Below are 26,370 nucleotides of genomic sequence, written 5' to 3'. Positions count from 1 at the left end.
GTACGTTTTTGTGTCTGATTTCGTAACTTAATTAATAGTTAGCACTAATTAATTAGCATATTTGAGGTCACCCCCAGGAACCATTAAGATTGACACTTAGTTCGTGAAAATCCGATCATTAGAACGAAAGTTATTCAGGGTGATTCGTTTTTTTTTTTTGCGGACTGTACGTATATAAAGCTGCAAACTTTCACTGATTTTGCGTAAAAAACTTTCTTTCGGTTTATTTTTGGTTAATTATATAATTCGAGATAGTGAAATTTAAGATTACTATTTATTTTTTAAATTTAATTTTAACCTATTAACGAAATACAAAAAAAAGATCTATATATATGAAAAATGCCTATAAAATAATAGCGGTGTTGCATGTAAAAATATATATATTTAAAGGGATACTACGTTCTGTATTTACCCCTTTGGCCTGAAAAAAAAAACACTGTGCATTATCTTTAGATAAAAATTTAATATTTATATTATTAATATATTTCTATCATGCTTATGTGAAAAAAATTTTAAAAATGAAATACATGTAATACCACTTTTTTTTTTCTTTTGGCAAAAGAAAAAAAAAACTATCTATTGTGGGATTAGACACAAATGGTTTAAATCTTTTAGACCACCACTACATATAAATTGATTAATATTTATATAAGTGTGAGTTAATTATGCGTTGTCATAATTTTTGAACTCTTAACAAAATAAAAAAAGATACCAATAAGTATATGGACACCCATGCAAATAATATATCTGCGGTCCTGATTTACGTCTCACCTTTAGTATTTTGTTCTAATATTGCGTAGAAAACAGTAATGACATAAGTCACATGCAATATACAACAAAATTTAGCTTCAAGAAACATTCGCGCGAGCTGAAATTTTTATAAGTAGTAATTCGGATATATATACTAAATATATATACATGGTATAAATACATTTAAATTATGCTGCTTACTTCCAATTGGCGATTGAAATGGGCTACAAGTGGCGTATATCAGAACTCTCTACGTATGGTAACAGTTTACATGCTTTCACCAGTAGCGTGTGAAGAGTCATGGGAGAAGGAAGTACATTAGTTTCTGTCTTGATTTTCAAATAGATGAAAAACTTTTGAGTTAGAAAACTATGTGGAACTGAAAACTACATAGAACATAGTTTCAAAAGAAAGCGTCGTGGAAATTTAAAAAAAATATTTGTGACAATTTAAAAGCGAAATATATTAAGAAAGGGAAATATGTCGTAGTACGTTCCTATACAATAATCCCGAAATATAGGCAGTAAAGAGCTTGCAGTGTACCCTAGTGTAGGAAATACCACCCATACTCTGTAAATTTTTTTTCACACCTCCATAATTTCTAAGTCTAATAATTTCTGCACCGCAAGACAAAAAGCAACGTTAAGTTTAATAAACAAAACAGCCGCTGCGCTTGCGAACATTTTATTAAGAGAGTCTGAATTTGATAGGTCACTTTTAATAACCCTGCGAAAGAAAATTATCGCATTTATACAAGTAGTACTTGATCTTGGAGCCGCGATAGCGCAGGGGATAGAGCGTTCACCTTCCAATGAGGTGAACCGGGTTCGAATCCCGGCGATGACTCGTCGAAACGAATTCCGCATCCAGCTTGCACCGACCACAGTGCTGACGTGAAATAGCCTTAGTGGTAGACGGGTCATGGGTTAGAGTCCCCTTCCCGTCAGGCTAAACGTGGAAGGTTCTTGTGGTCTTCCTCTCCATGAAACGCAAATGCGGGTTAGCTCCATAAAAAAGTTCACCACAAAGGCAAATTTCTCAGATTACTTGATCCAGGAGTTCCCTTGTCTTCTGGATTGAGTTCAAAATTACAAGGCTGCGTAGTTGAACATTATTAGTCGTAAACCCAAATTTTAGGTCAGCTGTTAAACGACGGTTATAAAATAAAATAAAAAGTACTTGATCTTCGAATAACGTGTTCCAGATTCAAATTCCAGCAACGACTGTTTGATATGAATTTTGCATCGACCATAGTACTGACGTAAGATATTCCCAGTAGAAGACGGGTTAGAGTCTCTTTGCTGTCTGGTTAACCATGAGAGGTTTTCCTCTCCATGTAAAGAAATTTTTCTTAGATTAGACATCAGATTAATCTAATATGTATAATTCTCTTACGCGGCTCCCAAATTTCGGCTGTATTTCTTTTCCGCCGGTGGCAATGTTTTGTTTACGTTACTATTTCTCTTACACGGCGAATCGACCAATGATTGCAGCTAAAAATGTCACATTCCAAATCTAGTTGAGGTGGCTCAACGTATAGCGCTTTTAAAAACGGAAACTGAAATACCAGAGAGCATCAGCTGCGGCAATCTCATACTATTAAGCTAGGCAGAAGTGAGTAGTCTTTGTCGATAGATCTCTATTTTAGTATTTTGTCGAAAGCGCTTTTTTTCACGAATTTATATATTACGAATTTATTTGACGATTTTTGATTTATATCACGAATTATACTATAGCACATTTCTAATAGGTTTAACGAATTACATGTCATTTATTTGAATTCAAATTTATTTTAATGACTTAGTATTTACTAAAAAGATGTAATTTTTTTTAAAAAAGAAGTTTTCATATGTATTTGAATGATTGTTTTGAATTCTTAGAATTTTGTGCATTTTCAATGTTCCTAAGTTAGTAGCGAGCGAAGCAAACCATATAAGATTGCGTAGCAATTTTTAGGGGTTGGCGAGCGTTAGCGAGCAGGTTGCGCAGCCCACTAGTAAAAATAAAATGCATAAACATTATAAAATAACAACAATTGCAGACATTTTTTTCTACTTTTTATTAATCATATTTCATTTTTCACCTCTAGAAAGAGAAAGAGAATAGACCAGGAGAGGAAACTTTTTTTTTTTACAACAAGAGAGAATATTCTCTTTAAAAAAAGAATCCTTCTTTAAAGTCAATTGGGCAAAAAAGGAGGCCCCTATCACAATTCACGCGTTTTTCAAAAACGCGAAGATAAAAAAAAAAAATTAACAGAATTAAAACATGACTTTTTTTTTTAAATCGAAGGAGTTAAATTAATATACAGCCTGAAAAAGGAAACACACAGTCAGGCAAGTTTCAAGGCACCGATTGATACGAAAATGTTTCCACTAAAGCCTTTGCGGCGTTTTCAATTTTTTTTTCCTTTTTCTTTTTTTACATTATACACAGAAATATACATATCGAAATCGGGAAAAATGTAGGAATTATTTAAGGTAATATCATACAAGAAAAAGCAATATTCGATATACATTACTAACATTGCTGGATGGATTATTATCTTTAAGAGTAACATTTGTTTTACACATATTGTACACTAATAAACAATAACAATTGGTATATAATCATATTTGAAAATGGTAAAAATAAAGATAGTAATTTATTTATTTAGCGTTAAGTAACTAAAAATACATTATTCCAAATAACAATGTAAAAAAATGCAGTAAAATATGTGAACTAGGTTGCATTGACAATTTAGTTTTTAGTTAAAAAGACGTGCGGGACGAAAAAAATTGTAAAATAAACAATAAAAATGATATATGATGCTTGAAAATAAAAGAATAATTTATGTAGTGGTAGGTTAGTGAAAATGTTTTATTCTAAATAGAAAATGTGCAAAAATAAATGCACTATAACAAGTAAATGGGATTGCTTTGAAAATCTAATTTTCAGTTAAAAATGCACAGGTGACACGCCTGAAGTAAAAATAATATCGGATTTTAATTGGTTTAGAATTAGGGTGGCTATATAATTCTTTTGAATTGAAAATATGCAAAAATAAATGAGCCAGAACATGTAAATTCGGTTAAATTAAACATTTAATTTTGTTTTAGAATAGGGAAATGGAGCTTCAGTCTAGGAAATAAATAGCTAATTTTAATTTGTTCAGAATTGAGTAAGAATTTTTTTTCTAAATTGAAAATATGCCAAAACAAATTGGCCGGAACATGTAAATTAGGTTTAAATAAAGATTTTATTGTCGTTTTATAAAAGAAAATGGAGCTTCAAACTAGAAAATAAATAGCTAACTTTATTGTGTTTAGAATTATTCAAGCAATTTTTAATTTATTTTTAATTTGAAAATATGCAAAAATAAATGCAAAAGAACACGTAGATTAGGTTTAAATAAAGATTTTTTTTAGGAAAATGGAGCTTCAATCTAGGAAATTTAATAGTATCAATTTGGTCATAATTGGGTGAGCCATTTTTTTTTCTTAATTGAAAACGTGCAAAAATATTTGCACCAGAACATGCTAAATTAAAAATTAAATTTTATTTTGAAATTCGGATATGGATCCTTAATTCAGAAAAAAAAACTTAGTTTGTGACATCAAAAGTAAATTTCATTTGCACCACTTCAGGTTATTTTTGAAGCCAAACTGCTGTAACTAGCACATGTCTAGAGTGACACGTTAACAACCAAACGAATTTTCATTTCTTAAAGAGACCATTAGACTTTTTTTTTCTTTCGAATAACTAAACTGCTCAAAGAAATTAATCATTTTTCAACTTTACATATTAAAAAAAAAAAAAAAAATTAACAATAATTTTAAGCAATCAAATGATTAAAATAAAACATTTAAATTTTTTTTAATCAAGTTTTAAAAAAATATGCTTCTTTTACGTTTTGAATAATTAAAATGTGTTTTTGCATTATTTGAGTAGTACAACTACTGTTCAGAATTATTTTACTAGTAAATCAGTTAGAGAGTAAATTTTGTTGAACAAGATGCAACAAATAGAATGATTTCACCATCTCAATAATATCTCATATTTATTGTCAAGAGCAGGGATCAAACCCTCCAATAAAAAATTGGAGAACGGCAGCCAATTTGCTTTAAACAATTAAACAAAAAATTTAATTGAAATTATAGCTAGCATAATTCTTAACGTTCACCTTTCACTTCAATTTAAAAATAACACTACAATCATTTTCAGAACTAAATAGTATTGATTGCAGAAAAAGTTAAATATCTTGTTTCCTTGAAAAATAAATGAAAAAAGTCATAAGCCTCTTAGCACTATTTTAATTTTAAGAAGAGGCTTCGACTACTGTTATTAGCAATGAAACTTCATCAAAAAGTTCATAAAATGAATTATTGATCATCAAATTTTAATTCTTACCCACTAAAAAAAATAAATAAATACATATGAGCAATATGTATGCCTTTTAAAGCACCCTAGAGTAGTATGATAAAAAAAAAAAAACATGTCCATTATAACTAAAAATCATCTTATATCTGTTTCTCTGTGATTAAACATTAATAGAAAACTAGAATCTTATTATTAGTAAATTCGAAAACAATTGATTGTGAAATTTAAATTTGAAGCAATTTACATAGCCTGCCTTACTACTTAAAAAAGTGAAAACTAGAATAAATTTACAATTAACACTAATTAATTAAACTGTGTTTTGTTTTTTAAATGTCATACATTTAAGATTATTATTCTTAATTTTTTTCGTGTAATTCATTGATTAATAACATGAATTAAATTAGTATTCTTATATATTTACGGGAAATGTGCCCATAATGAAATGACTTAGCATTTTTTTTATTTTTAGTTTAGTTTATATTTAATTATAAAAATATAATTATTATGGAATTATTAATAAGAGGAATTTACTTATTGAAAAAAGAATAGAATATTGATGAACTAAGAAAAATTGTATTAAGGAGTTAAAATTGTATTAATATATGTTATGGAGTTAAAATTGTAAGGAGTTGAAATTGTATTAAGAATTTAAAATAAATAGAGGATAACTCTAGATTTCAAATTAGTTTTCTAGAATGCAAAAATTTTGTTATCAAATCAATCTCGAAACTTCTTAATTGACACTCAACTATGTTGGCAAACAGTAAAAAATATAAAGTTATCACTATTGCATATTTCAAAGTGCTAAGATTAGAAACGATAAAAAAATCCAGCTAACAATCTTAATGAAAAGCATAATAAAACTGGTGAAGCATCAATTTAACTTTTATTTCAGAACTAAATTAATGAAATGTTAAATTTAAAAAATAATCATCGTAATAAAAATATATATTTGAAAATAAAAGTTTGACATAAGTCCACCATCATATTTAATTAATAACCTTATTTCTCAGTAAACATTATTATGAGGAAAAACTTAAAATTGTTCAGAAATTAAAAATAAAATTTTACAATAAATAATAACAAATGAATAAATTTAAATACAACTTTATGGATAAAACCATAAAACTATGCATCATAAAACAAACATTCTCAATACTTAATCAATATTAAGAGAATAAAAAAAAGCAACTTTAAAAGCATTCAGGAACTATTTTCAGGACATTTAATACAATTGTGAGTAGATACAAATACATATTTCATCCAACTTAAAACAGAAACCTTTCACACCCAAATTAAAGAACTAATTAAAATTGGCGGCAAATTTTTGATGAATTATTAATGCCCGAGTCGCAATTCTTCAATACTTTGGATGTTTTGTAATAGCTGCTATTAATAAATATTTTAAAAAGCTTTATTAAAAGAGAAATAAAAAAGCATGTGAATTAGGAGTTACAACATTAGAGAGATTTGTTTTGCAAGAGTTAAGCCTCCTTACAACTCTAACGTTGACACGATTAGAGCTTTACAGCATATGTCCAAAAACTTTCCCTAGAAATCGTAGGGTCAGTTTTGAAAATAAAGGTAATATTCAGGTAGATGCAAAACAAGCGCTTACAAATTATCTCTATTTAAGTGAAGAAAAACACAATTAAAATGTAACAAACAGAAAGGACATGTTCGAGTTTCATAAGGCAACCAAAAAGGTTTTGAATCCTACTTTTTTGACTAATGACCCTTTAAATTTCGATTTCATTTTTTTCTCCTGTCAATACATATTAGACTTCAATGTTTTATAATTTTTTACTTCATTTTTGACAAAGGTTCTGAAAATATATATAAAGTGATGTCATTATAGTGATGTCCCTATATAATTATTTAATGTCATGTAACCAACTAGAAACTTACTAAAATGTGCCTACGTTTTTCTTTTATTTTATTGAAAAAGTTAAAAATGTTTATAAATGCAGTGATGCATTTCAAAATGCTAAACAAAATTATAAAAATTTAAATTTCAGTTGATTATATTTTGTTATGAAACAACTTCCAATTACTCGCAGTAGACATATATATTTTTAATAAGTCGATACTTTACTTTATTACAATTTTTCATTTCCATTAATGAACAAATTGTTATTGCTATCATTATTATATTTAATCACTGTTATTTATGGGTTATTGATTATTAATTTTGATATTTGAAATGAAAAAAAAATTTTTTTTAACTGTATTTTTTCAAAATAAACCGTTTGAAACAGGTCCATTGAAAATAGCTGCTGTAATTTATATCTTTATTGGATATAATCTAACTAATAAGCAACTTTTTAAAAATACTAATTGAAATAGAAGTAATTTACTTTAATTTTTGTGACCACTATTTTTTCCCTAAACTGATTTGAAGCTATTGTTTGAATTTTTTAAAGTATTAAAACTTGCAACATGAATCTTTATGGTGCAATAATGATTGAGCTGTATTTTTGGTGTTTTTATATTCATTGAAAAATTTTAACCCACTGACAGTTTTGCACATAAAAAGTTGTAATTTAAATTGTAATTGTAGTCCTCCCTATGTAGCAAAACCGGTTTATCGAATTTATGAGATAGGAAATCAGTATATTGCGCAAAAACATTCTCAAAATTTTGTCCAATTGCTAAACCGCAAGTGGGTTAAACTATTTTATGCCTTTCCTTTAATTATAGGTCAGCAGTAAAGAGATGTAGCATAATCAAGTTAACCACAAAATATTTATGATAATAACATATGAATAAGAAATTTTAGTACAAATAAATATTGTTGCAGCTAATATGTGAAACACCAAACTATAAATTTACTACCAGTTTTTATTTGAAATTTTTGATTTACTTAATTTTAATCTTTGTCCATGATTCCCGCAGTACAGTCCGCAAAAAAAAAAAGATATCACCCTGAATAACTTTCGTTCTAATGATCCGATTNCAGTACAATAAAAAAAGCAACGTAAGCAACAAAAAATTCAAAATTGAGCTTAAGATTTTTATGCATGATAATATTGCAACTATTTTTTCTCCAAAAAGTCAACATTTTTTTGAAATTTTCTTTCATCATTGATAGCATTAGCAATAAAAAGAAAATATTTGCCAAACGGCTTTTCTCGAAATTTAGCATGAAGCACTTACATTGTCTTTTCAACAGTACGATTATTTAAAAATCACTTAAGCAATCGATTTAAGTAAAGTAATCAATTTAATTAAAGTAATCGATTTAATGAAAGAAATTGACTTAATTAATAAAACGAAAAACATAACATTTCTGAGAACAAAACTATCACGGGGAAATCAACCACAAAAAAAAATATTCACATTTTATACAGATCATCATAAAACACAAATTTCTACAATCAAACCAATAACTCTAAAATACAACAAAAATGGCTTTTTAAACAACACAACAAAAGGCAAAGCAATGATTGTCCTGGCCAAGTTGACTCATCCAATATAAGAAACACACTAAAGAAAAAAAAATCGCATCCGGCTCCAACAGACACAAAAATGGCGATCATCATTGGAATTGTGTTATATAACAACATAGTTTGAGATATGACACCAAGGCTTTGTATAATAATGTCACTTCATAACACAACAAAGAGAAAAAGTAGTCTTCATTTATATATATATATATATTTATATCCTTAATAGTTATATAACAAATATTAAACTTATGGGAATTTATCCTACTAAATAAAAATTTATTCAGTTTCAGTTTTCACCAAAGTCTGAAGGCCTTAGCATTCTGAGCAAAGAAATCGGATTTGTTTTTAAAATGAAAGAGTCACTATCTCTGGATATCAACCTTCACATAGTTCAGTTCCATGACAATGAGGTTGCTTATTGTTTGTCTTCGATTGTATAGTTTTGTGGTGTGGTTTTGTTGTCAAAAGTAAAACATTTACAGTAATGTTGAAGATCACCGCAAGATGAATGCTGTCACAAAAACAATCGTGATGACATTCAAGAATGTCATAGACAGACTGTAATGCATGGAGCTGCGAGCACTGCTGGCTCTTGGGCAAAATCCTGGAATAAATAAAGGTAAACAGTTACTTAAGTTATAATTTAAACATAGTTATTAACAGTACTCATGAGTATTAAAACCCAGATTTGAAACGTTTTATATTCATTTTATAACTGGCAATAAACAAAAGACCCAATATTAGGTTTAGGACTACATATCAATGTACAACTCCATGTCCTTGTAATTTTTAACCCAGTCCCCCAAGGAAACTTTTGGATCATGCATTTAAAAAAAACTTGTCTTTGTGGAGGTTTTTTTTTATTACAATCACACGCCTTTAGGTTACATGGAGACAAAAACTCCCCACGGTTAAGCCGACGATTTCTAACCATGATCTACCACTGAGGATATTTTACATTAGCTCTGTGGTTGGTGGGAGCCACAAGTAGAGTTAAAATCAATCAGTCATGGCTGGGATTTGATCCTGGGTCACCTCATTATAAAGCGAGTGCTCTATCTCGTGGAGCACCGCAGCTCTAAATATATTAATTTTTAGTAAGAATTGAAAAATGCATTATTATGCCGGTGCTTTTATAATTTTCAAAACTTGATTATTGAGGCTTTTCTTTAAAGTTTTTGTCGCTATGTTAACTTACACGTTTTAACGAAGAATATGCTATTATAATTGTAGTGAGGCTTGTTTTGCTGGTCTACAGTTCTTTAAGTTAATTATAAAAATGAAGCAAAATGTCAGCACAAAGAAACCCACAATTTTCTGAATTTTTTCATCGTTGCTCTAATCTTGTTGATTGCATGGAATCCCAGACATTGGCGAAAAGTTAAAATAGTGAAGTAATTTTGATGATTTTCGACAAAAAGAAAACAAATTTAGCTCAATTGGCGATTTTTAATTTTTAAAAAAATAATTTGTTAAATATTTAAGCCATTTGACCGTTCTGAAGTCCAGAAAAATTTTCTTACAAGATTTGAAGAAATATTTGATAGTTTTGAGCAATCACCGCCGGAATGTGGTGATCCGGGATCAAATTCCACACCCAGCTTGCAACGACCACAGTCCTGGCTTAAAATATCCTCAGTGGTGAACTCAACTTTATAGTGGTAAACTCAAAATAAGGTTGGCTGTTAGCGAAGTTATAAAATGAAATAAAATACAATCTGGACACCTTGTGTACATGATTATGTAAAAAAATAAAAGCATACAAAATTGACTGACCTTTATTTGTTCCATTGATAGCAATTAAACCTTCTCTTCCAACCTGGATATTTCTTAGACACTGTTCCATACTGCCTGAAAACTGTATTGTTCTTTCACTCATTGCATAAGCCTGCAAAATTATTTAAAAAAAAAAATTAATATGGCTCAATTTAAAAACTTCATGGCAGCAAAAACGAGCCAATTACATAAAATTCAATGGGTGAAATTTATATTCTAATTATACACAAACAGCTGTAATAGTCTTTTTAATTTTTTTAACAAACATTTTATATCAAATTCCAGATTTTCCATGTATTTTGAGACACTCTTTATGATAATAAACAGGTTAGGTTTAAGTTTTAACATTGAAAGTTAGTCTTGCTGTACACTGTTATTTTATGCAAAACAAAATTTGTAATTTGTCCACCATTTAATCGTTACTATTTAATGTGTAGTTAGAAAAACCAAAGTGTAACAGCAATTCCAGGAAGAATATATTTAATGAAGTAGAATAAAAGGATAACAATATGCACAGTAACTGAATATTTATTAAATTAAACACAAAATGGACAAATCTTATCTAAACTTACTAGGCAGAGATGTTTCCGAGTTCCCACAGCAGTAGCAATAACATATTTCAAGCCATTTTCTTCCCAACTTCCACGGCATTGGAAAGCTGCAATTAATAATAAAATATTTTAGAAATTTAAAAAACGTAGAAAAAAATTTTGAACCGAATCAAACGGTAAATCTTAGCTGTACATGTTATTTATTTCTTAATGTTAAATGTAATTTGAGTATATAAGAACTTCAATATGCATTTTTTAAGAGTACTAAGCGGCTCCACCCCCTGTTTGTTGCATTCACCAACTCTCGTAGTTGATTCTCAATCATCATTGATAATCAAGGGGAAAGAACTATTTAAATAGATTATTTACAAAAATTATGATTTGATTGTCATCGGTTGCATTTAGAGGATTACAAAGTAATGGTATTTCAGTAAAATGGAAAATCAGTTCCTCCCGAGAGTTATTTCCCACTGAAGTAGAGCCATGTTGTGGAAATACAGTTCTTGTCTGTGTGCAAATTTGTTTTTTTCCTTAGAATCAGTTTTCACGGAGATAAACTCCTGATCTTTTTTCAAAAAAAATTCTTAAAAGATGATATAAAAAAGGTCATTTTGCTGATAAATTATAAAATTACTATAATTTTACCTAATCACATTTTATGTTTAAGGTAATTAGAATAATCTACTGTACTTAAAAATTATACTAAGGAGTACAGAATGTGGGACGCAAAAAGAAGTAATAATGAGAAGTAATTTTACTTGACTACAGTACATAACGATAGTCTTACATCATATAACAGTTTACATTGGAAACAGTTTTTATCTCTCTACTGTATTTATTTTTAAAATTTTCTTTATAAATGTTAAGATTAATATCTGGCAACATCTAATCTCTCTCTTATTTTTATTTCTTCTTTTGTTGTTAATATTGACATCAAGAAAAATGCGATCTTATGAAATAAAAATTGCAAGAGATAAATTTTTCTAGAAAAATGGATAAATATTTATTATTTAAAGAAAATAAATATCAAATAAACAATTAAAAGAGTAATAACTTATAAATAATTAAGAATTTCGAAAAATGTTTTTTATTTAGTTAATAATTCAAAATGGTTTTATCAGCACTTCGAATTTCAGTCCCGTAGTTGTATTTCAGCGGACACTAGAATGGCTAACACGATTTTTTTACTACAAGCTTAGCTTAACACCTAATAATTCTCGAACAGAAAAATGAAATGTAGTTTATCTATTCCATGGAGCTACTCAAATCTTTTTTGCACCTCTTCATAATTTTAAGTTTCCAAGTCTCATAGATTTTAAGTAGCAAAGCAAAATATAACTTAAAGCAAAGAAAGAATTTCCAAAAAGCACTTAAAACTGCAATAACTTTCGAATAAATTATAATTTTGTAAAAAATCTCTGTCCTATGTATGGCTCTTTAAGGGTTATATTTGTTTATGAACATACAACAAAGCAAGCTTTAAGCATGCCAAATTTTAACTCTGTAGTTGCAAACTTTAACTTTGTAGTTGCAAACTGATTGTTTGCAACTACAGTAGTTGCAGCAATTTTACCTTGGCCCCAATTGGGCTCAATATGGGTCCCATAAGAACACGCGGCGAGAGCAATATTGGGTTGTCTAGAATTTTTAATATTGGTCCTAGAATGACCTATATTGGCTGAATATTAAATATAAAATATTGGGTGAATCTGACAATTCTATATAGGGCCGATATTGACTGTAAAGTGAGTGTAAAATATCAGGTGATTCAAACAATTCTATATCGGACCAATATCGGAAAAATAACGGCCCTTTGAACTCATATTGAGCCAAGATTTGTAAATATTACCCCCATGAGGGCACAAGTTATTTTGCTGCTAAGGCTGTTTTCCTGTCGATGCCCATTGGCTTATAAATGACGTAGGTTTGCTCATATATAATGTAAATTCTGTCGTTCAAAGGAGCTTGTGTGGATAAGTTATTTCCTTGAAAAATTAAGTAAATTGTCAAGGTAAACGGACCGACCACCACATAATTAACAGATAATATGATGGTGCGGATTGTCCACAATTTTCTTCAGAAGGGGTGCTGGAGCTGGTGGATTATACACAGCGGCTTTGAGGAGAACTCCAGACTGAAGGTCTGAGGCTGTCTGCTGCTATGGTAACAAGCGAGAGCACATTTCTTATGGGGGTGCAATAGAGGAATGAAGGTGTCGATTGGTTTACTCTCTATGCCAAGATCAAGACAAAACTATTCACCCCACACCTTTATTCAAAATGGCTTTTCCTCAAAACTATGGTACCCGCCATGACGCAAGACTGATGTCTGGATTTCTCCTGAAAGCCGCACTATACTTCGACGAAAATTACGGTATTATTTCTCAATTACTTGCAAAGCGCTAACTATTTAAACCTTTAAAAGTTTGTAGACATTTTTTTAAAAGAAATTAAATATATGTCGACATTAAATGTCGACATTAAATATATGTCGACATATGTATTGTCAAAATTAAATTAAATAGATTTTTTTTAAAAAAAGAAAATAAATGTATGGAAAAAAAAGCTAAACACACAGCTTACATTGATATCTCTTGTCAGTTGAACAGTCCTGGTGAAGTTCCATTTTGTCAACAGCTGAACATCCCGATGTCAATGTAGTTGTACCAACACAAGTAGAAAAATCTTCCGAATCCAGTGAAACCAAGCGAGACAAATGAATGAAATTTCCCTCCAAAGAGTAAATACCAGCTATTGGACATTCCAGTGATCCATATGATTGCGCTAAAAAAATATACTACATCAGTACAATGATTTTAAGTCCTATACATTAAGATATGCCTTTTACATGCTTAATGTTCTGAAGAAAATTATGCATAACTTTTGGACATTAGTGTATGTTCTAATAATAGTTGCAAGCGGGGTATCGTTAAAAATACAGTTATTTAATTATGTTGAGTGAGACACTGAATTTCCCTTCTTCGGGTATAGGTATCTGAGACATGTGAATCGTATTTTAATAATTAAAATTAAGCTGATTTTTTGTTATAAAATGGGTTTAGAATCCGGAACGATGTATTCATAGGTGGCCAAGTCGATTAAGGAAACGACAAATTTCTACTGAAAAAAAAAAGGTTCTTCCTTTTAAGAAAAGTACAAATTCCTTCTACCTGGGACAATTTGAATTCCTGTTTTTTAGGTAAGGACAGATTTCTATAACCTTGGGCAATCCCGTTTTAAACTTTTTAGAGAAGATCAGATTTTTTCTACCTTAGTCAATATCGATTCGTGCTTTTAAGGAAAGGACAGATTCCTACAACATTGGATTCTTGCTTTTAAGGGAAGTATTGATTCCTACTGCCTGAGAAAATACTCAGGCAGGACAGATTCCTACAACCTTGGACAAACCAGATTATTACTTTTTAGAAAAGGACATACTTCTACTACCTTAGACAATCTCAATTTCTACTTTTAACACCATGAAAATATAGTCATATCTCAAAGTGTTCACCATGGCAAACAAAAATCTTTTCAGTAGACCTGTTAATTATCCCTTATTTTTTAAAACTACATAATTTCTATTTCTCAACATCAGATTCCTTGGAAAAATCGCATCATAAAAATTAGTAACCTAAAAAATCGTCAAATTTGGATTAAAGGTCACAAAAAGTTTCATGATGGGTAGACACTCTGAATGAATTATCACGATTCTTACTTAAAATGAAAGGACAAATTCTTACTAAAAATAATAACAAAACTATAAATAATAACAAAAATATAAATAATGAGTACAATAATTTTAAAATAATAAGTAAAAATAATTTATTGGATGTAACAGTACATATTTATATTAAGAAAACAAGACATAATCCATTTAAAATAAAAATTTTATAAGAGATTAAATAGATTTTAACACTTTGTATAAAAATAAAATAAGAAAAGTTACTTTTTAAAAAAGTAAATATGAAGGGAAACTTTCAACTTTTTTGCACTATATTAAATTGTATGTGTTTAATTAAATATAAGCTAATACAACTTTAGTAGTAATTTTTAGACTTCAAATATACTTTGCGTTCTTTTCAGTATCTTTACAAAATATACTTTTTCTGCAAGAAATCACAACTCTGGTTAATAATTGGATCTAATAGTATAATATCTTCGAAAAATTTGGTCCTAATTATTGAAAAAAATATATATCTCCTGTAAATATCACGTCAATTTTAACTCTATAACTGGACAACATAAGAAAAATCTTATTAGAATGAAGGAATGAAATTAAAAATTAAAGTTAAATAATTATCAATAACCAAAGTATTCAGAAGTGGACTTTTCATTAAAACAGGTCAGAAACAACTTTTTCCTGAAAAAATAAAATAAAAAGGCAGTGTTTTTAAAAGATGGTGGATTTTACGATATTTTTACATAAAGGGCACGGAGGGCACATTTATAGGGATCAAAAGGAGAGCAGGGCAATCCACCCTTCTAAAAAGCTTAAGAACACTGATATGACTTTATGAATATATTAAGGCACAAAATGAAATATTATATCATACATTTTTATGAATATATCATATACATACTGGTTAAAGTTACTATTTCAGATGGGTTGAGCTCAAAATTGGTACCAAGGCACGCGTCAGATGCTAGGGGAGACAAGTTACCTGAAAATTTATAAAATTTATGTGAAATCATGAAGGTAATACAAATAAATAAAAATACAAATTACATTAAAATGTTTTTACATGTGATAGATAAACATGTTAGTGATAGTTAAGAATTCAATTTTATCACTAACATATGATGAATATGATATATGTAAAAAATTACTTGTTGTTTGTAGTTCCACAACATGAGGAGCCCGCTTGTGAATCCGTAAACAAGCATAACCACTGTTGCTGTAAAAAAAAAGAAAGACAGTTGATATTACTGGATCTTTTAAAAAAAAAAATGATTTTTGATCATCCGATTAGAATTAGATAAAACAATAAATTTTGTCTATTGATAACGACTTTTATTTATTATTATTTTTTAATGGCAAGCAAAAAAAAAAAAAAAGTACTTATCCTTTTCTGGTAATGATCCTTTTTTTTGGATGATCAAAAAATTTAAAAAAAAAAAATTTTTTTCACGGTTTATTTTTGAGAAGTAGCTTTTTGTCATATTAAGTAGCAAAATGCTTTTTTATATTTTATTTGCATTTATGTATTGCAATTATAAGAATACTTTTTTCCACCAACAAATCTTATCCAAATTTTACAGATTTTTTAAATTTTTTGAAAAGCATTAAATAATTTATTATCCAAAATTTCAATTTTGAAATTGTCTGGTTATTATTTTTAATAATTTACATATATAATAATTTTATTGTGAAATGTATTGATTTTTATTGTGAAGGCATTTATTTTTTGGGAAAGGGAGACGAAATTAAAATGCACATGTACAAAAAAAATCCAGAAAAGTTTTATACATCTGCAAAATGAGTAATTTTTTTTTGCTTAACTTATTTTTATCTTAGCTGAAATAAAACCAAAATATTCATTCGTTAAAATTAAAAAAAAAAAAAAAAAAAATTAAAAAATTATTATTTGAATTGAAATAAAAAAGAAAGGAAAAAAAAAATTCCTAAATAGTTGAATCTAATATACATTTTACTATAATCTAAAATTTGCTAAAATTAAGACAAATTAGTAACACATTTACACACTATAGTGCGTCAAATACGCCGAAAATCGTAGATGAGATAAATGACGATGCGTCCTCTGGGACGCATAATTTTCATTCCAAATCACACAAAAAAATATTTTTGCAACTTAAAAGTAGTATTTTTCATAATAAATAAATGACGCTATTCGATTATATCTCTTTATGGAAACATGTTTTTTATTTTTCAACTAAAATTATACAAAAGCTGATATTATTTCATTTATAAATTTTTTAACATACTACCAGTAGCATACATACAATTCCTATTTCATTGATATTCGTTTTTATCTTACTATTAGAAAAGCATTATTTTAAATGATCGAATCAGCATAATAAATTAATACATATCAAAAAGAATATAGTTTCATATTATCTTTTAAACAGATCACTCAATTTTGAAGACAATCGTCGGGCAACTTTGTTTTAACTTTTTTGTTGAATAATTACTGAATCAGTAACAAATCGCACTTTTTTCTAAATCACAAAATATTCATCTTTTATACCTTATATCTCTAAATGGAGCATTTATATTATTTTAAATAGGGACCCATTTTTTCTAAAAAATGACTCGGAAGTTTGGAAGTCTTCGGACCTAACGACCCGTAGTCATCGCCCGACTTAGCCTAATTGGGGCTCAGGTCAAAAATTTCTTCACTACTTTAGCAATGAAGAACCGAACTTTATGGAGGTATTTAAATTTTTCACCTCATTATAGATACATAACAAGAAAATTGATTTGAACTTAAAACAGGTATGAAGTCCCCCATTCAATTTGTCAGACGAAGTATCGTTCTGTCCATTTTATTGATTTTCTGACAATTCTATTTTCATCATGCCGAATGCAGTTCCCTGATTGTTAACTTTGTCACATAGCTGCGAAAAATTCACACCCTTGCTGACATAAGGAGGAAATCAAGCTAAATTTTCACAATTACCATGGCTCAATTAAGGCAATCAGAAGTCCGTATTTTCGTAAACATATCGCATTTTGCGAAATGTAAAAATACATGCTTTTCATTGCCTAAATTTGTCCTTTATAATTGTAAAAATTTAGCTGATTTTCGCCCTAGAAAGCCATGGATTTACGAAATATAGATCTTTTGTGCTCATACGACAAATTAACGAAAAAGCTAACATAAAACTGACAGGTTTTACACTGTAGGGGAGAGTGGGGTCAATTGTAACATTTTTTACTTAACTATTTTTAACTAACAAAAAACTCAATATATTATTAGTATTAATTGACAGACGAGTAAAGTAGACTATCCTCTACTAGAAAAAAAAAAAAAAACCTTATTTTAAATGTTATTATATTAGTTATTAACAATTTTTGACAGTCGTGCACTTGTTACAATTGTCCCCACTTACGGGGTCAATTGTAACAGTTCATAAATTCAACTAAAACATAGTTAATTATACATATTATCATAGTTGTGATATATTTTTTTATTGATCAAAATAGTAGTGATATTTTAGGAGTAAAAATAATAATGAGCAGAGACCTAAAGGGTTAAACTTTTAACTTTAAGGGGTTAAAAATTTTAATTTATGCTGTGAAAGGTGACAAATAAAATAATGCACATGCAACATAATATAAATGATATAGGAAACTATTGGTGGTTCTTAAAGAGTTAAGTAATGGTTTGTAAACATAAGATTATTTATTTTCAGCTGTTACAATCGTCCCTTTACTTATTGTTACAATTGTCCCCAAGACGCCATTTCAGCTTCATTTGTTAAAAACAATGCTAGTTAATTAGCAAAACTAATCTTTTTTTTTTTGAAATGTTAATTAAAGTGTCCACTTACATATTCGGTTACTAATTTTTATTTGTTTAAACAAAATTACTTTGTTACAATATAATATTCTAATACCAAAAAAAGTACTTGCGTGGCGTGAAAATATCTTTTGTGATGTAACTCTTTCAAAAGTACATAAAAATGGTTGCCATCAGGGGTGTACATGTAGATTTATTAAATACACCTTGTGCGCCACCTAGGAACCAAATCTAGAACCCGACACTCGAAATTTTTGCTTTGTCACAATCGTACCCTGTTACAATTGACCCCACTCTCCCCTACTGACATTTTGTCTAAGAAAAATTCATTAAAGAAGGAAACGCAAAATAAACGGGACAACTCAGGACAACTGCCCCGTGCCCCTGCCTTAGTCAGGCTCTGCCCGTAGTTTCGGAAGTCTAGCGAAAGCACTAAACTAAACAAACATAAGATTCATGAAAATATTTCAATGAAATTTTTTGAAATTTCTCTGAAATATTGGGAAGAATCTTAATTAGGATCATAAACCCAACGTTCCCATCACCAACAATTGTTTTATTGCTTAATTACGATTATTTTCGTGCATAAGCAAAAACATGCACATAGCACCTATTATTATCGCTACGATCATTTTTACTCAATAATCGACTTACCATCCAGAAGTGACGTGAACAACAAATTGAGCGAATGTTCCACCGACAGATGGAGCTGTAGTACTGGTAGGAGAGTGGTGATGTGGAGATGCATCTTGTGTGCAAACTACTCTTTTGACAACATCACCAGTGGTTGCATTGGACACTCGAAATGATCCATTCTTGTGACTAATGTCATAAGCCAAACGTCCATCTAAACCTCGAAAATGTCGGTAAACAGTAAACCAATCCGGGTAATGACATTTGGCATGAGGATGATTAGCTGGAATAAAAACAATTAATTTATTACCAATTATTTAAGTTAGAAATAAAGAGGATGGATGAATTTCAATCTAAATTCGTTTGAAAATATTAAAATAAAGGTTTTTGCAAAGACAATTTTTTATCAACAATTATTATTTTTATTGCTGTGTCAGTAATAATAATGGACCAATTATAGAGGTAATAGATATTACTGTTGCAAAAAAAANAAAAAAAATGTCATTTAGTTTTTTTTGAAACTACTGAAGAACGTTTGAAAACCCAAGTCAAAATTCTTGATGATCACCATCATCTAACATTTTCTATTATGCGTTCATGGCTTTTCATATGCCAGCAAACTTCCATCATTCCATGATCCAGAGAAGTTTGATTCTCATGGATGATCATCCATCATGGACTATCACGGATCGATCCGTGATAGTCCATGATGGTTCCAACTATACATTTCCATGATGGTTTAATGGAAAAAACCAAATTGTTTTGACGGAATATACCATCAAAATAATTTTTTTTATGTTTCCCATCATAAATCAGTTCGAAATCATACATTGGGGTGATGGTTGTTCATGATCGTTTCAACATTTGATTTCTAAGAAATTGTTATTGAAATTTCGGATGGTTTATAGGGAACAAACCATCAAAACAAGTTGCTATTCTTATGTTAGACCATCATAAATCAGTCTGAATTCCTACATTGGAGTGATGGTTACTTATGTTGGTTACTATCAAAAATATAATGGTTCATGATGGAATTATTGATGGTTAACATCAAGATTATGTTCAGAATTAAAAATTTTCCTAATTTCCCCCCCGAACAATCATATATCGATCATTTAAATTGAAAATTTATTTTGATAGTGTGAATACCACTACACATAAATGACTTAAAACTTTATATAAAAACCCATTTTGTACCAGACATCTCACGGTGCAGCTTTTAAACTGTTTTCAAAACCAAACAGAATTCTGAAAGCTTTAGTTTTTGATTGTTTAATATGTAAAATACATTCCAAAAAGCGTAGTATTTGGCACATCTGAGTAACAATATAAATACGAAATTAAATAATAAAGCAGGATAATGTTACAGGGCTTTAATTTAATTATGAATTCGTGTAAAAATACGGAAAGGGATGACCTTTTATTTCTAAATAAGATTGTTTTTAAAAATTTAAGATCTGAGTAAAGTTTTTATAAAAGAAAACTTAACTATTATAAATTTGATACTATCAAATTTAAATGTGCCCAAGTTATAATTCGCCATCTAGTATTAATATTGTATTGTAGTAATTTATAGATAAATAAATATAAATCAGGCTTTGAAGTGGTTTAAAAAAAAAATCATAACTTTTAGTAAACTTTTGTGCATGAGTGCCTCAATTTTATCGTGTTTGGAAATAGATTCCTCAATATAAAAATAGGTCGAAATAAAGTTAAAAGAAAATTGATCCTTATAGATATTTTCATATGACAATACATTAATTTAAAACTAAATCGTACATATTCTATGCACTACAGAATAAATGTATACGTAAATAAACAAATGATAAAAATATGTATTATATCATAATCTTAAAGACCTAAACATAAAAAATCGTTATCTCTATAATCATCAAAATAATAAAATAAAAAACTAGAAACTAAACCATTATTTTCAGTAAATGGACACATAAAAGTACTTTCGATTATTTTGTAATAAATCGAATGAAAAGTATAAGTAATGAAAAGAATGTTTTCCCTGCAATTTAATGGACAAGAGAAGAAAAAAAAAAGTTTTACACGTAAGTTAATCATTAACACCACTTTTCGATTAGCAATCGGTTATATTTTAATCGTATATAATCTGCAAATTTAAATCGTATATAATCTACATACTAAAAAATAAATGTATACAAAAGAAGGAAAAAAAATTAATACACCATAAAAAACTAAACCATTACTGTAAGTAAATGGACAGTTTAAAGTGCTTTCGATTTTGAATCAAATGCATTGAAATGAAAAGTATAAAAACAAAGTTTTCACTGCAATTTGAAGAACAAGAGAAACACATTTCTACTTAAAAATTTTAATAATTTTATCTTTAACACCATATTCAAATTGCCAATCGGACACTTTAAAAAAAAATTAAAAATGGACATATTAACTGCTTGAACATCTGAATTTTGCAATTATAATTAAAAAAAAGATCGAAAATTCAATTAATTTTTTACCGATTATTAAAATCGTTTTAAAATCCGCACTTACAGTTGCAGAACTTGGGATGTTTTGGACAAACGACACAAAAATCAGAAACATCAGGGGGGGGGGGACTAAAAATCAGGACAAATAGGAATAAAATATTTTGCATCGAAAATATTAGGGCAATAAGCATATTTTTTCAAGGGAATGTTTTGTATTTCAGATGACTTCAAAACAAGAACTAATTTCTAAAATTACTTAAAATAAATGTACCGTGCGCAAAAAAAGGTAAGAATTATACTCTGAATAACTTTTGATCTAGTGATCGGATTTTCACATACTACTCAATCTTAATGGTTTATCGTGGTATCTTAAAATATGCTAATTAATTACGAAATCAGACACAAAAACGGACTTTCACTGAACAAATATACCTTTTTTTTTGGCCGGACTCTCGATTCTTGACCCCCAAATCTAGGGGATAACCTAAGAAACCGAATTTTAATGAGGTTGCGTACATAAAATTCGATTTCGCAACAACTGTTCCACCGATTTCGTTCAAATTTTAATAAAATGCCTAATAAAATTACATTCTTTAAAATTAAGTAAAAATTATTATACCTTGCACTTTAAAATTTTTTCGACTGTTCTTAAATAAATAATAAAAGTAATAAGTAATTACTAAAAACTATTTTTGTATGAAATTACCTTTGGATAAGCAAATTTTATAATTGCGAGCAAAAATAGTTCGATTAGCTCAAAAAATTCTCGAAACGTGACGTCCTGCTTGAAATTACCATTAAGGGATTCAAACTAGGGACCGCTGTCCTGAACAAACTATTGGGACAATATTTTCCAGATTACGGCAGCACTCTATATTTTGAGGATCAGAAATCAAAATCCGTCGAAAAAAGTTCTATTTATTCAAAGAAAGTGCGTTTTTGAGTCTGATTTGGTAACCTAAAATATTGTCTGTAATAATTAACAAGCATACTTGAGGTCACCCCCCCCCCCATAAACCATTAAAATTCCCACTCAATTTCAGAAAGAAAAAAAAAATTCCCCGACTTTTCCAGGTGTACCAGGTAAATTTCAATGGAAATCCATACCGTATTTTATCTATACCATGCGATTTGTCATCAGAAAACTATGATTTTTTATTTGTGATGTCAGATTATAGATTTTGCGAGCAAAACAATATAGTAATAGAATTAGAATGGAAACATGAAAAAGTTTCTCCAAAAAGTGGAATTTTATAAAATGCTTGTAATAGACGTTATAATTATTTAACTCGAATCTACATTACTGATAACTGTTATTGGCAATTCTAAGACGGGTTATTTTTCAGGCGTGATATAGGAATTTTTCCAGTTTTTTTGTAAAAAATTGTAACTTTCCACACCATTCCCTGTTTTTTAGAGTTAAAATTTCTTGACTATTCCAGGTTTTGCCTGTTCTCCCCTGACCCGTGGGAGCCCTGGATTGAGTCTTAATACGTGAAAATCCGATCATTAGATCAAAAGTTATTCACAGCTATTCTTCTTTTCTTTGATACTATACATTGTTAACTAGAAAATATTAATAAGAGTTAAAAATACCTTTCGTCAAACGCATAGTTCTCGAGCCTTCTTGAGGAGTAAAAAGGCCGTCACATGTAGCATCACCTGATTGTGCAACCATGTATCCGGTAGCATCTTCAGTCTGTTCGTATACCTGTACAATATAAACAATAAATAAATCAGAAAATTATTTCAGTTTTCCTATAACAGTAACTTCTACTTCCACTTCATTAATTCTTTAAATTCTACTTCAGTAACTTCTGAACTAAAATCTAGAATAAATCGTCTGAGCTAAATTTGTAGTTTTTGGAAATGAAATCTAATCGTTACGATTTCAATAACGTGAAGTATATATAAGTAGTAATTTTTATTATTTTGATCAATAATTTCGCTTTTTTAGAAAAAATATTATTCTTTTGAAAACCTCTGGATTTAGTTTCATCAGAACTTACAATTAGAAGTCTTGTCGATGCAGTATGAATAACTTACCAATTACAAATTCTTTTCATATTAATTTTTCAAATGAAAGAAATTCACTTATTTTTCATTTTTGCTATGTAACAATTTTTTAAACAGTTTTGGTGCAAATTTGGTAATGATTTGAAGAAATTTAGTGAAAGTAAACAGACTTGATGGAAATTAATGCCAGTATTGGAAGTATCGGAGAAGACGTGGTGCAAATGACAATTTTGGAGAAGATTCGGTGCAAATGCCAGTTTTTGAGCAGATTGGTGCTGTTTTGGATTAGCTTTCGGAAAATATTTATTTTTGAGCAGTTTGCTTGCAATAACTTTGGACAAAAATTTGAGCAATTCGTTGTTAAATTCCTATTTTAATGCTGTGTAAACCACAGCTTTATGTGCTTTACAGAACCATGTATTTTATAAATTCTCAAAGCTTCTCTGCATTCTTCAAAAACATTCTGATCAGGCTTCACTAAATAGTTACTGTCAAAAAATCCTTTTTTAAACTAGTTATAGCCCATATTATTTAATTTCTAAAAATCACATTTTTTCTTTCGAAGTACAGAGAAAAGAGGAAAAAAGCGACCTCTTTTCAAAACAGTCTGCAGGATTAAAAAAAGCTAACAAACCCTAAAATAATAATTAAATTTGGTTAAATTAAAATCTTTGCGGAATGAGAATTTCTTACTAAGATTTATCCTGTTTTTAGGTCCTGGAGTTAAGAACGGAACCTGTCTCGGAAGTCGTCTAATTATATAATCGATCATGAACCCGAAGTAGTCTTAGTTACCTGTACCTGAAATTCCATCCTTTTCTTTCTTCGCATTAGTAACTTTGTTTTTGCCTTAAATATAACTAATCATATCAGACTATTTATAATTATGTTGCGTATTTATTATTTCCCCTTTTTAGAGTATATGTAGTTTAAAAGGCAGGGAATTTTCATAAAAAACAATATCGCAATCTCATTAAATCATTAAAATAACCATAACGAAATAAAATGATTAATTACCCAAAATTTCAAAAATGAAAAATACATTCATTAAATCGATAAGATATTTCTTTTAAAACGAAATCAATTATTTAAATGCTTAAGGGAATTAAATTTTGGAAACTCTCGAAAATGAATATAAATTATACGAAACGTAAAAAAGGAAATATTTTATATTAAAACAACCAATAAATAAAAAGAAAATTAACGCGGCAAACTACGCTTTTGTTGACACCATTCATGTAGAAGAGTGGGTTTAGATTTTATCGTTTTTTATTTCTATAAAACACGCAAACGACAAATCAATATTTTTTTTTATTCTTTGGCAACGGCGCGAAATATCGCAAATTACGTAATAAATCAAACGATTAAATTGGCACCTTTCTGCTCCGTAAATTCAAAATCCAAATTCACCGGGAGTTGAAGGGAAAGAGAGACACACATCCAATTTGAATGTGGATAAATTGGATCGTAGGAGGAATCAAATAAAGAAGAATGAAAATAAATAAAACAAAAAATGAAAGACAAAAAAAAAANAAAAGAAAAAAAAAAAAAAAAAAAAAAAAAACTTGCGCATTTATATCAACCAAGAAAACAACCAACTCATCTTCATTCAAAGAAAACATTCCCGGGCTGGTACGATAAAAATTTGTTTTTATTTTTTTATTTAAAAAAAAAAAAGTACACGCAGTGGCAGCTTCTAAAATCCACTGGAAAATAAAAAAAAGGAACACTAATAAAAAAAAAATAAAAAAAAAAAAAGGCTTGAAAGCAATCCCGTAACAAAGAGATAAGAATAGAGTGGAGGATTCTGGGTACGAAGCAATCAGCTCTTTTCTATCACCTTTCTTTGGAGTTGACCCTTTTTTTCTTTATAGGAAAAAAAATAAAATAGTTTAGGAGGAGAAATGTGAAACCAGCAGGGAATATAACGATACAATGAAACACAATCAAAAATATTTTTATTCTTTAAAGAATAAAGAAGTCTACGGTTCGATAATAGAGTTAAGCAAAATGTTATTGATTACTAGTTAGGATTATAAAAGTAATTGATTACACATACTATTTTAATTGTGATTATCAACACTTATGATTTATTATTCTAGGAACCAAACAATCAGTTCTCTCTTATCACCTTTCTTTGGAGATCAACTTTATGTAATTGTGATCAGCGCCATTTTCAAAAAGTTCGTCTCTAGAGTAAAAATTAGAAGGAAAAAAAAATTTTTTTTGCTTCATCAAGCTCTTTGAATTCATTTTGTTAAATTTTTAAGAACTTTAAAATAGTTTTTGAATAAAAATAGGGAGTTATTATTCAAATAATTCTAAAAAGGCTAAACAAATCTTTGAAATACAGTTTGGTGCATGTTATTATCTAAAAGTATACGGTCATATGGCTCCATTTTTTGCCAGAATAAGGTAATTACGACAATGTTTAATGTTGATTCAAAAATTTTGTGTTATGACGGAATGCATAGGAGCCTCTTTTTTCATTCTGGCAGTCTTTCCCAAATGGTGTTCCATGGAACCCTAGGGTTCCACGAAAGAGTTAAGGGGTTTCAAGAGCTAGGATTTTTTTTACAACATTTTAGGTCAGCTGTTTTTATAAAATATTTTCATTGTTTACAGCACTTCTTTTTTGTTTTCATTTCAACAAAATCCGTAATTCAGTCCATTTTAATTATTTTCAGCTTTTGCATAGAGACAAAAAGCAAATTCCTTATTAGACTGGATTCAACACCTAGACTGCGAATTGAATTGTCGGTCATAAACCATAATTTGAAATAATTAATGATAAAGAGCTGAAAAAATTTCATTCCTCTTATTTTATTTAATAATCGGCTTTGTTAACTCCGTAGCCCTGTAATTTTGAACACAATCCAGAAGACAAGGCAACGTAT

At 29.0% G+C, this 26,370-nt stretch overlaps 1 protein-coding gene across 1 annotated transcript in view; it reads right to left on the bottom strand.

The window, feature by feature from the left end:
• Positions 1-8,752: 8,752 nt before the first annotated feature.
• Positions 8,753-26,370, bottom strand: part of LOC107451820 (uncharacterized) — a 288,244-nt gene continuing 270,626 nt past the window's right edge. Inside the window, exons 7-14 of the mRNA XM_016068055.4 lie at positions 23,054-23,168; positions 19,020-19,281; positions 15,712-15,779; positions 15,465-15,545; positions 13,468-13,668; positions 10,907-10,992; positions 10,335-10,446; positions 8,753-9,162 (exon numbers count right to left, since the gene is read on the bottom strand). Of these exons, the coding sequence (XP_015923541.2) occupies positions 9,053-9,162; positions 10,335-10,446; positions 10,907-10,992; positions 13,468-13,668; positions 15,465-15,545; positions 15,712-15,779; positions 19,020-19,281; positions 23,054-23,168 (1,035 nt within the window). The 3' untranslated portion in view covers positions 8,753-9,052. The remainder of the gene's footprint in view (positions 9,163-10,334; positions 10,447-10,906; positions 10,993-13,467; positions 13,669-15,464; positions 15,546-15,711; positions 15,780-19,019; positions 19,282-23,053; positions 23,169-26,370) is intronic.

The sequence above is a fragment of the Parasteatoda tepidariorum genome, chromosome 9, assembly GCF_043381705.1.
Source record: "Parasteatoda tepidariorum isolate YZ-2023 chromosome 9, CAS_Ptep_4.0, whole genome shotgun sequence".
Lineage (NCBI taxonomy): Eukaryota > Metazoa > Arthropoda > Arachnida > Araneae > Theridiidae > Parasteatoda > Parasteatoda tepidariorum.
This window is presented reverse-complemented; position numbering and strand designations above follow the sequence as displayed.